Genomic DNA, 11,594 nt, shown 5'->3' with positions numbered 1-11,594 from the left:
TAAAGAGAGGGAATGGGATGGGCCTTAACTTCCACTAAGGGGTCATGAGACCCATGTGGAATCCTGCACACAGTTCTGGTGTCCTCAACATAAGAAGGACATGGAACTGTTGGAGCAAGTCCAGAGGAGGCCACAAAGTTGCTCAGAGGACTGGAGCATCTCCCCTGTGAGGACAGGCTGAGGGAGTTGGGGCTGTTCAGCCTGGAGAAGAGAAGGTTGTGTGGAGACCTCAGAGCAACTGTTCAATATCTGAAGAGCCTACAAGGAGCCAGAGAGGGACTGTGTGTTAGGAACTGCAGTGATAGGACAAGGGGTAATGGGTTCAAACTGAAGGAGGGAAGGTTTAGGTGAGATATTAAAAAAAGTTTTTTTACTCTAAGGGTGGTGAGACACTGTCCCAGGTTGCCCAGGGATGTGGTGGCTGCCCCAGCCCTGGTGGTGTTCAATCCAGGCTGGATGAGCCTTGAGCAACCTGATCTAGTGAGGAGGTGTCTCTGCCCAGGGCAGGGGGTTGGGGCTGGATGATCTGTAAGGTCCATTCCAACCCTTAAATTCTATGATTCCACTGGTATGATCAGGGAAGGGAAGGAGAACTGGGATTGCTGTAGACTAAGCCATCTATGGTCTCCAGGGTAATGGGAATGGTGACTGGCTCAGCTGCCCTTGAAGAAGGATATTCTGTCCCTTGCAGCCTGGTCCAGGCCACAGGCAGCACAGGGCAGAGAGTTGTCCTCTGCAATTTGTTTTTCAATGACAAGAGACCAAGAAATTCATATGAAATATGCTGAAAATATTGGATTAAAATGGGAAGAAGCCCCTGGCTCTTTTTTTTGCCTTTAGTAGATGATTATTTGCCTTTGAAGATGATTTCCTCACCCCTGATGGGGCCAATGCAGGATGTTGGTTAAGTTGAAGTAGATCTAAATTTACTACTTAAGTGATAACTCACTGAGGCAGAAGGAACAGGATCGAACCTTTGCTGTGTGGTGGTTTGGGGTATTTGGTTGCAATTTGGAAGAATCAGGTTCACATCTCTGGGCTCTGTCTCAGGTACAGCAGACATCATGGTATGTTAAGGGGTTGGAATGGAGCTTAGAGATGATCCAGCCCCAACCCCCTGCCCTGGGCAGGGACACCTCCCAGCAGAGCAGGTTGCTCAAGGCTTTAGTCAACCTGGCTTTGAAATTAGGATGTGCATCCTAAAAATTAGGATGTGCAAGAAATGAGGAAATGAGAAATGAGCATGTGTCTCACCCATGCAACCTTCCCAACTACCAGTCTGTTAAAAATCCCAGCCTGGAGCTGAGAAACTTTCCTATCCAGAGTCTTCTTGGCATTGCTTCATCCCTGAAAGCACATGAGCTTTGGCAGAGCAGTTTTTCCTGCTGGAAAAATAACCCCCCAAAATAATCCCCCCAACCATTGCAATTAAAACCTCTTTACCAGCTCCAAGCTGCTAAAATGAATAGTTTTCTGCCTCAAAAAGAATCCAGTCTAGTGCTTCCCACAGCTCAGATCTTTGGGATGGCTTCAATTCAGGCCTGTGCACAGCCTGAGTGTTAATCACTTTTGGTTTTCATTAATGGTTATAAAAATTGAGGCTGTGGACAAAGTACAACTGGAAAAGTTGTTCCAATTTCTGCCCAGTTGGCCAAGAAAAATACCTCAGCTATGCCTGAGGATCTGTGTGCACAGTGTGTACCATATCCTATGCAGACCATAACCTATGCATACCATATCCTATGCATACTATAACCTCTGTATACCATTTCCCATGCAGAAAACATTCCTTCCTTCTCCCATGAAAAGCTAATCTGGCTAAAGGAACTGTAAGGCTTCTTTCCCTTGCTGCTATTTCCCATCCTTTGGCTGCTGCTGTCCAGAAACAACTCCCTTCAGCTCATCAGCCACACTGAATGGACACTGCTGGCCCTGACAACCTGTGAGTGTGAAGCTTCAGCTTTATGAGCTCTGTTGGCATCTCCCATGGCAGTTTCCTGGGCCATAAAATAGAAAGGGATTTCTCTGAATTCCTGGAAGTATGAGGACTCATTCAGTGTCTCTCCTGGTTATGTTCAGGGTGAAGTTGATTCAAAAATGGGAATTTGGCAAAGAAATGTTCTCTCTTCTCTCAGAGCTCAACCCACACCTGGCTGCATCTCCTAGCAGGGACTTGTAGGGAGTTAGAAGGTCCTCCCTAAACCTCCTTTTCTCCAGGGTGAATTCCCACAGCTCCCTCAGCTGCTCCTTGTGCTCCAGCCCCTTCCACAGCTCCATCCCTGAACATGCTTCATTCCCTCAATGTCTTTCTTGCCATGAGAGGCCCAGAACTGGACACAAACTGTGTTTGAGACTGCACAAGTGCTCAAGCTTAGTTCAAGATTCCTAAATTTTGCCATTTTCTGAGGGTTTTTATGTACAAAAAAGACAAACACTCATCATACAGAGGCCAACTAAGCATGGAGAAACTTTGGAATTAACATCTGACAAGAGCTGTTGGGCATGGCAAGAACCTGTTGGCCACAGGGAGCCACAGGTTCTGCTGTGGCTGCAGGTGTCCCAAGCCCCAGGGATCCCCAGGGATCTACTGCTGCTTCTGGAAGGTAACTTGCCACTCTAGCAGCCCTACAAAGGATTCCAGGTGCCATTTGACCTCTCTGTTACATGTCCCACATTCCCAACTCATGGAGGGTTTGCTCAGAGCCAGCAGTTCCCATCACCTAAAGTGGTCACTCCTTTAGTCCAGCTGCAAAATGTCCTTCCACAAAGAAAGAAATCACTTTATTTAAAGTAAAACCTTTGAACCCTGAGATTCAATCCCTGGTACAGACCATCCCTGGAACAGATCTGCTGCCTGCAGGAAGGCTGACTATATTTGCTGGGAACAAACAGTGCATAGAAAGTTGTTTTTCCTTTTCTTTCCATCACTTTGTGTTTGTAGGGCATTTTTTTGGGTTCTTTATTGTTGTGTTTAGGAGGTTTTGATCTAAGTTCTGCCTGGAAAATCCAACTGGGCTCTGCCAGCAATTAGCCTCCAGAAGCAATGGCCACTTGCCCAATTAATTAGCAGTGAGATGCAGGGAGAGCTGGAGCATGATCCCTCAGAGAGAGAGAGAGAGAGAGAGAGAGAGAAAGGCAGGAACACACAGCTGTCTGGGAGCCAAGGAAACACCATGCTAAGGAGATAAATCCTCTCTGGGGCAAACTGCTGAGGGCTACTCTGGGAGGAAAAGCAGGGAAAAGAGCTCCAGGCAGGTTGGGTTTTCATGGCACTGGGACTGGCTCCTTTAGGGCTATGCTGACAAAGGCTGAGTCTGGCTCCTTTGTTAAGCTCTTTTTGTCTGGAGTTTCTGCCATCCTCGTGGTAATCTTTGCTGCTTTGTGCACCACATCACAGCTTTTTTTTTTTTCTACTCCCTTGCTCCTGAAAGGTGGGTTGGTATTCTGCCTTCAAGCCTTGGTTCTTCCCACCACTTTCTCTGTGAGCAGCCTCTTCTGCAGACAGCAAGCAGCACTGGTTGAGTTTTGGAATGAGCTGCACTTGGTAGCTGTGATTTCCTTCAAGCAAAGCCCTTTCTGCATTGCCCTCCCTCTTCTCACTCAGGGTTTGCTGGATTTGGAGGTTTTTTAATTTGCTGTTCCCTAAAATTTCTTCCTCTCTGTGTTTTCAGTTCTTGTGACTTTGTGCTAAACAGCTCCTGCACTTGTTTTTTGTTAATCAGTAGAGAAGTCATATCAATTTTCTTGATTTGTACCATCACAGCTCTCTTTTCCTGATGTAAGTTAAGTGTTTGTTGGATCCTTTAATCATTCCCTTAGGTCTTGCATGTCTCACTCCTCCATGTGCAGCAACCCCTGCAGTTCTGCTCCCTTCTCCCTTGAGCTAAGCTATTTTTTGTCTCTCTGAGGGGGGGAAAAACCTTCAAGGGGTTTTCCTTTCAGCCCCAGAAAGGAAGAGACTCCTCATGCTCAGGGAAGAAAGTACTGGCCAGAGTTTCTCTGTGGCCTGAAGGTTCCCCATCAGCAAATCTCAGTTCTAGAGGAGACTTGAGGTTGTTGCTAATTGTTGAGGAGATAGTGAGTTTAAAGCATCTTTTGTATCAATGCATCTGAGTGAAATGTAATGCCCTCTCTGCTAGCAGAGTGAGGGTGTGAGAAGTGTTGCTCCAGGTGCCACCAAGGGCAGGTGGCAGATGTGGCTCAGCTCTCAGGCAGCTCCTCTACAACCCTGGCAAAGCTCCAGAGCTTCTCAGAATCATCTTTACTTATTTCTTCACCTGGCAACTGTCCATCCCCATCGCTCAGCAGAGCCTGGATGCAGCATGGACAGTTTGCATATGCCACAGCTGCTGTATCTGCTGGGTGCCCATGTCCTGCCAACTGTCAGGGACAGCACAGGGTGCTGGGTCTGTCTGTCCCTCTCCAGCTCAGCTCTCCCTTTGGCTTGGGCTTTTTGCATTTGCTCCCTCAAACAGAGCAACTGGCCAAGATATGATATAGCTGTGACTACTCTGATGCAAATGTTTGGCTGCTGTAAAGAGCAGTGTTGGTGTTTTCTGCCTGACAATGAGGGTTAGGTTTCTCTGCCTTGACTTCTTTGTAAATCATTTTATTCTGTTGCCAGCAAAGCTAGAAAGTGAGTGCAGGACACTTTGATGTATGACATACTCCCCCATCCACTCCATATGTCATGTGGTACCAAAGCTCCAGGGAAACATTCAGATCTGGGAGAGATGGAGGAGCATTTTCAGGGGAAAAAAAATGGGTGATATGGAGCTGTGAACAATCCCACCCTGGGCCTGAGAACATTGGCCAAACACTCCTCGAGCTCTGGCAGCCTTGGGGCTGTGACCACTGCCCTGGGCAGTGAGTTGGAGGAGGCTCTGTGAAACACTAGGCCTAATTTTTACTTTTACTTCTTTATTTTTATATCTTTATCTGCAGAGGCAGGTAAGGAAAGCAGCAGAATTTTGCCTGTGGAGTGGTAATCATCAGGGCAGGCTGCAACAGCAAGAGGAAAAATTGCTGCCAGGGAAATGTTGAGTAGGAAGGTACAAGTGTATATGAGATCACCCCTAAAACAGCTGAGAAAGATCCTTTTCAGCCCTGTGGGCAGAACTGTCGCACACTGTTCCTAAGATCCTTTTCAGCCCTGTGGGCAGAAGTGTCTCACACTGTTCCCCTCACACATTGAGCTGTGATGTGTACACTGCATCCCACAGCTGCAGAGAGTGGAGATGAGGTGTTTCACCCTGAAACTCTGTGATCCTCTCCAGCAGTGGGTGGTTAGAGCTTGTGCCTCTTGGCTGCTTAAGAATCTTGAAGATCCTTCTCCAGGATTCACAGTTGGTTAATTTATCTGTCCTTGAATCACTAATCATTTCCAGCTCAGTCTCACTAGCTAAAACCATTCTACCTTTTTTTTTCTGCTTCATTTTCCCTTAATATATGGGATATTTAAAGTTTCAATCCAGGCACTAAAGGCTTTTGGCTCCCACATGCCTGAGCTGCATGACCTGATGACTAAAGAAACAGCAACTTCCAAGACAGATGAAAAAGTGGGTGTAGAAAGAGGGGAAAGAGGGTTAATTCCAGCTGCATGGCATGAATTCCCCTATATACACAAATCTTTCTACACACTTGAACTCTTCCTTAGAGCTATGATTGAATTGGGCCATCAGGTGTTTGGTAATGTGGTAATTTCTTACTTTCAGCTGATGTCATCACCAGTTTCCTGCTCATCATCATGTTGTTTGTCATCAGCTTCAACCTCCTCCTCGGTGTGGTGAAGGTATGTTCTCCACAAATGACATTTAGCTGCTGGCTGAGGCCTCTCTGGGGTAGGAGGTGTTGGAGGAGGTGACTGGAGGTTCACTGGAAATGCTGAAATATGATCAAAAAAGTAGATAAATATCTCTGCTACAGAGATACTTATCCCCTCCAGAGGGGGAGAGTGACTTGTTTGAAGTCTCAGGTTCACATGCAGTGCTGCAAACTGCCAGATTTACCCAATCTGGGTGACATTTCCATCAGGACTTGTTAAGGAATGGAAATGTTCAGATTTAGAAATGCTTTCTTGCCTCATTTCCTCTGTGGTTTTCGCAAGTCAAATCCTGGAGAGGAACTGTAACTTCCCTGTGGCACTTGGGATTAGTTTCCCATTTTAGAGGAGAAATCCTTGGGGAGGAAACTCAGATCCCTCTGTAGTAGTAGGGACAGTGGAACAACAGCTCTGATGGGATCAAGTGCCAATGTCACAGAGTGAAAACTCACAAAAACTTTCCAAGGGGGTGAAAAACATCAATGTTGATGCCCTTCATTGTTTCTGAATCATTTGCCACCACAGTGTGTGGAATCAGAGGCAGAAATTCCAGGGAGGTATTTATACTTGGAGCACTTTCAGATGATTTGGAACATCTTTTGGCTGTGCTTTCAGGTATTGATAGCTGAGCTCATTCTGCCATTGGGAATAGAACTAACTGGCATTATTTTTCTTTCTCAGAAGAGGGAACGGCTCCTGATACCATTCCTTGCTCTACAAGTCATAGACTTCCTCCTCAGCCTCCTGACAATGTTCAGTTCCTACATACAGGTCCCAGTGATCATTTCTGTGTCCTCCCTGAGCCACACGGTAGGTAACAAACCCTGTGTAAAATGTGAAGAAACCTCCACAAGTCACACAACCTTGTGATGATAACCAAGTTGCTGTTCCCTCCTGCAGCAGGGACACTCAAAGATCCCTCTCCTGGCTCTGCAGCTGTTGGACTTCTGCCTGAGCATTCTCACCCTCTGCAGCTCCTACATGGAGGTGCCAACCTATCTCAGCCTCAAGCCTGCAGACAATGGGGTAGGTTATAAAATCAGAATCATCAAGGTTGGAGGAGAACTCCAAGATCATCAAGTCCAACTATTAACCTGTCACTGCTGGAACTCCTAAACCAGATTCTCCAGTGTCAGATTCAGACACCACTTAAACACCTCCAGGGATGGTGACTCCACCACCTCCCTGAGCAATATTCCAGTGCCTGAACACCCTCACAGGGAAAACATTTCTCCTAACATCTCCTCTGACTCTGCCCTGGCTCAGCTCAAGGCCATTCCCTCTAGTCCTCTCCCTGCAGCCAGGGCAGGACAGACATCCCCCACCTCTCTCCAACCCTGTCAGGGAGTTGCAGAGAGCCATGAGGTCACCCCTGAGCCTCTTCTCCAGGCTGACCAAGCCCAACTCCCTCAGCCCTTGCCCATGTGCTCTAGCCCTTTGCTGCCCTCGTTGCCCTTGGCTGGACTCTCTCCAGTGCCTCAATGGCCTTTGGGCAGTGAGTGCCCAAAGCTGAGCACAGCACTGAGCTGGGACCTCCCCAGTTCCCAGTGCAGGGGGATGCCACTGCCCTAGTCCTGCTGCCATGGAATTTTCAACTCTTATGAAGTTTCCTTCAGTATCTTCCTACTCATTTTAAACAAAGTAAACTTTCTCTGCTCTCTCTGGTACATCCAGAACTTCTCTGTTTGACAACAAAAGAGGCTTTTCCATATGTTCTCCCCAGCACAGTGTTCCTGACTGACAGCTTGCTGAGGCATGTGGTTCTCAAAAAAAACCCACCTTGTTTTGCTTGTAAGAATCTTATGGATGCAAATTGCAGAGCAAAATGATTCGGGTAGATCTGTCTGCATGGAAAATGCATCAACTTTTCATCTTTATTAAACAGTGATGCTTTTAGTTCTCATTTAAATAGTCTGCTGGAAGTCTTTGCCAAAGAGTGTAAACAGGAGGAGGACAACAATGTCCCTGTAATCATTGTGAAGGGGAAAGGAGAGTGTCTTCCCTTTCTGAGAGACTGATGAGAACCTTGAGCACCATCACTCTGTGTGACCCTGGTGGAAGGAACAAATATTTATGACTGAGCCCTTGTCCCTCTTTCCACAGGACTTTTTGCCAACCCTGGAGAAGTTGCCAACAGAGGAATATGCTAAAGTGATGATCACCTTCACCATTGCATTCATTGCTGTTCTCTTCCTGAAGGTAAGAGGCTGCAGAGGCTGAAATGAAGCTCTGACCTAGGGGCCAGGAAAATTTGGGATTATTTCTCTCTTAAATCTGCTTTGTTGGTCTCTCCTTGGGCATAGCATGAGCTGTGCCTCAGCAGAAGGTCTAATATCCAAATCACTGCATCTTTGCCTCTGCAGTTGTGAGTTATAAAGTCAAATCTCTCTTATAGCCCCAAACTATTACTGCCCATTCATCTCTAGAAGAATTAGATGATGAAAACAAGTATTGGAATGTCTTCTGCTATTTTGGGCCAAAATAAATTAGATTACTAAGCAGCAAGTTAAATCTTCCACGTGGGTAAGTCACTGTATCCACCCTGCTGTAAGCAGAGTTAGGCACACTGATACCCTGTGAGTTAATTAAAGCCATGAGCTACTAAATGCTGCTTACACCTCAGAAAACTCCTCTGTGAGATGATTTCTATCCTTCTTGCTTCAGTGCATGAGAGAATAGATTTTGTCACTGAGGGATTTTAGTCCCACTAAGAAAACCATATCTTTCCAGGTCCTTGGGCAGATTCTGTCACAATGAAAAATGTTACTTGTTAGTGGGAAACCAATTTGCATTCAGACTCTTCCCAGGTGGTCAGATCATAGAATCATAGATTCACCAAGGTTGGAAGAGACCTCAAAGAATCTAACCTTACCATGGTTACTAGACCATGGCACTAAGTGCCACATCCAGTCTCAGCTTGAAAACCTCCAGGGATGGTGAATCCACCACCTCCCTGGGCAGCACATTCCAATGCCTGAGCACTCTGTAAAAAAAAGATAAGACAGTGTGGAGTGTCCTGTGTGGCTGCACTGCACTCATGGCTTAAGCATGTCATCTGATATTTGCCTGAAATATGCAGTAGGAGTGGAGCTACCCCTGAGTCCAGCTGGCACTGTGGGGCTACAGCACAAATCTCACTCTCCTGCCAAATCAGTTGGGTTAGATGTGTCACAGGGTTAGCTCCAAGATTGCTTAACTTGTAATCACTCCTTGTGCTGGAGCTTGGAGGAGAAGACGAACAAACCTCATTGTTGTAGGAAATCCTTAGCTCCACATCTTGTGGCATATAATCCCCTGTGTTTCCTGAGAAATTCCAACTGTTTCCCAAGTAGACTCTGAAGCCAAGCAAAACAAGAGGCACACGACTTCTTGCTGCACAGAGGAGGGAAAATATTTAGTTAATGTGGTATGTTCCACAGACTTTGCTTATTTTCATGTGCCACAATGCATCAATCCATCCATTTTCCTCAGAAAAGCTCTATTTATTGCATCTTGTAACTCCACGAGGTGCCAGAAGGTCTTGTCAGAGAGTGTAACCATGGCAAGTACAGGATTTTGCTGAATGAACTGACCTGCAGGTCAATCCTCATTGACCATGGTGCTTTTGGATCTCTGGGGAGTGGATGTTGTGCCTAAGGGGCTTTGCTGAGACATCCTGACTTTGTGGCCTGCTCAGAAAAATCACAGGAATATGTGTTTTCCTTTCCTACCTGATAACATTACACTCTCAGAGGTCTTAAAGGGTATATTTAATGTGATGTATTTAGTGGCATTACTAGCCCTAGTCCCACCCCAGTGTAGTGTTCTGCTATGCAGAATTCTTCTGGCTGTGATGCAGTTATCACCTTACTGCTGAAGGGTAGAGAGAGACTGATTGAAGGCCTTAATTTAAGGCACATATTTCCTAAGCTTCTACCTCCAGAGAAAAGAGTAGGACAAATATTAGAGTGGAAATGCTCTGGTTGACTTGCAATGCAATTTCAGGCTGCCCTTTCACTCTCCCTGTTCTTCAGGCCTATATGTTCAAGTGTGTCCTGAACTGCTTTAAGTACATCAAAGCCAGCAAGAGAGAGGAGGTGAAAGTTGACTCCCAAACAGTTGAAAAGGTGAGTAAAACTATTACAGATTTACACCATGAAAAGGAAACATTTAGACTGATGAGACACATGGATGAGCCTTACCTCTGCTTTTTGCGTGGTCTGAGACAGTTCAACCCTTCATTAGCAGGTGCTAATCATCACTTTTCAATGAGAAAATATTCCTTTAATTTGACTTTTATACAAAACCCTTTCACAGTCAATGGGATCTTCAAGACACCTCAAACTCAGGCTGCAAGCACAGCAAATAAATGGGAATATATCACTTGTATTCTCTAATCCAGAGATGTGGGTTTAATTTCAGTTCAGCTCTGGGTTTTGTGCCTACCTTTGTTTCAAATGAAGTTTGTCTTCACCTTTCACTGTGTCAATGTCATTCTAAATAGTTTGATAAATAATGAATATCCATGTCTTCTTTAGATTACTGATGATATCTCTAATAGCAGCATCCAGCAGCTCTGGCACAATGGGAAGTTATTGAATATCCAGAGTTGGAAGAGACCCTCAAGGATCACCAGTCCAACCCCTGCCCAGGACACCCCAACCATCCACCCTGGGCCTGAGAGCATTGGCCAAACACTCCTGGAGCTCTGTCAGCCTTGGGGCTGTGACCACTGCCCTGGGGAGCTGTTCAGTGCCCAAACACCTCTGGGGGAAGAACCTTTGCCTAATCTCCAGCCTAACCCTCCCCTGACACAGCTCCAGCTGTTCCCTGGCTCCTTTCCCGGGTCCCAGAGAGCAGAGATGGAGCTGCCCCTGCACTGCCCCTCGGGAGGAAGTTGGAGACTGCTTCAAGCTCTGGAGCAGATCTCCAAGCCCTTCCATACTGTAGATACTGTAAAGATGGCTGAGAAGTAAAGAGGAAGAATATGGGATGCTAAGTGTAGGCTTTTGTCTTGCTGACACTTGGCAAACAGCCTTGCCTTGCCAGCAGTGTGTGTCCCTGCTGTGCATCTTGGCCCTCTGCATGATCTGAGCTCAGCTGCTTTGCTTGGGCAGAGGCTGATACAGTGGCCATTAGAGAGTCTTGGTCCTTTTCTTGCATGTTTTAGGAGATGGAGGTGGGACTGGCAGCACAGTGCTTGTAAAGTGCTGCTCACCTCTGACTCTCCTGGTTTTCTGCCCTTCATGTCCTACAGCCCATGGGGTTCTTTTACTCTGCCTTGAACTAGGTAGAGAAACACCTTCAAGATCAAATCCACTTGAACTGCTTCATGTGATCCCCAGAGCATAACTAATGGTCTTCTCTTTCAGGCTGTACTGCCATCATATGAAGAAGCCTTAGAGTTGCCTTCCAAGGAATCTCCACCACCCTATGTAACAGCCTAAGCTCTGCTCAAAGAGAGAAGATGTCTGTGTTGCTGTTGGTGCCTCTTCCCCCTCCTGTCAGACAATCAGTCTCACTGAGCAGCCCTTTAGAGCAGTACCATGCTTACTCCAGCCCAGCTCACTGTGTGATCCCACAGAGTGATGTGGAACCACTGGAGTCTGTGCCTTGTTTCACACTGGCAGTTTTGGCTTGGTACTACCAAGCTGCAGAGCTCATGTTAATCAACTTGGCACCAGGCACCAGGGAGGTTCCCATTGCTGCCCCTGACATCTGGCTAATGTGGAGTGTAGGCACTGGCCCCAATCCCTTGCCAGGTTTGCTTTATGCCAGCAGGATTCTGTTTCTC

The 11,594-nt window shown here is 46.5% G+C and overlaps 1 protein-coding gene across 1 annotated transcript; it reads left to right on the top strand.

Moving 5' to 3' along the window:
- Nucleotides 1-5,714: 5,714 nt before the first annotated feature.
- On the top strand, nucleotides 5,715-11,268 carry LAPTM5 (lysosomal protein transmembrane 5; the record flags this gene model as incomplete). Its single annotated transcript, XM_009073851.1, has 6 exons — nucleotides 5,715-5,791; nucleotides 6,503-6,631; nucleotides 6,722-6,847; nucleotides 7,925-8,020; nucleotides 9,835-9,927; nucleotides 11,173-11,268. Coding segments are annotated over 6 exons (596 nt in total), but the record flags the coding sequence as incomplete, so codon positions are not given.
- Between the last annotated feature and the right edge of the window lie 326 nt (nucleotides 11,269-11,594).

The sequence above is a fragment of the Acanthisitta chloris genome, unplaced genomic scaffold (assembly GCF_000695815.1).
Source record: "Acanthisitta chloris isolate BGI_N310 unplaced genomic scaffold, ASM69581v1 scaffold29580, whole genome shotgun sequence".
NCBI lineage: Eukaryota > Metazoa > Chordata > Aves > Passeriformes > Acanthisittidae > Acanthisitta > Acanthisitta chloris.
Note: the sequence above shows the minus strand (reverse complement) of the source record. Positions and strands in the feature narration are given on the sequence as shown.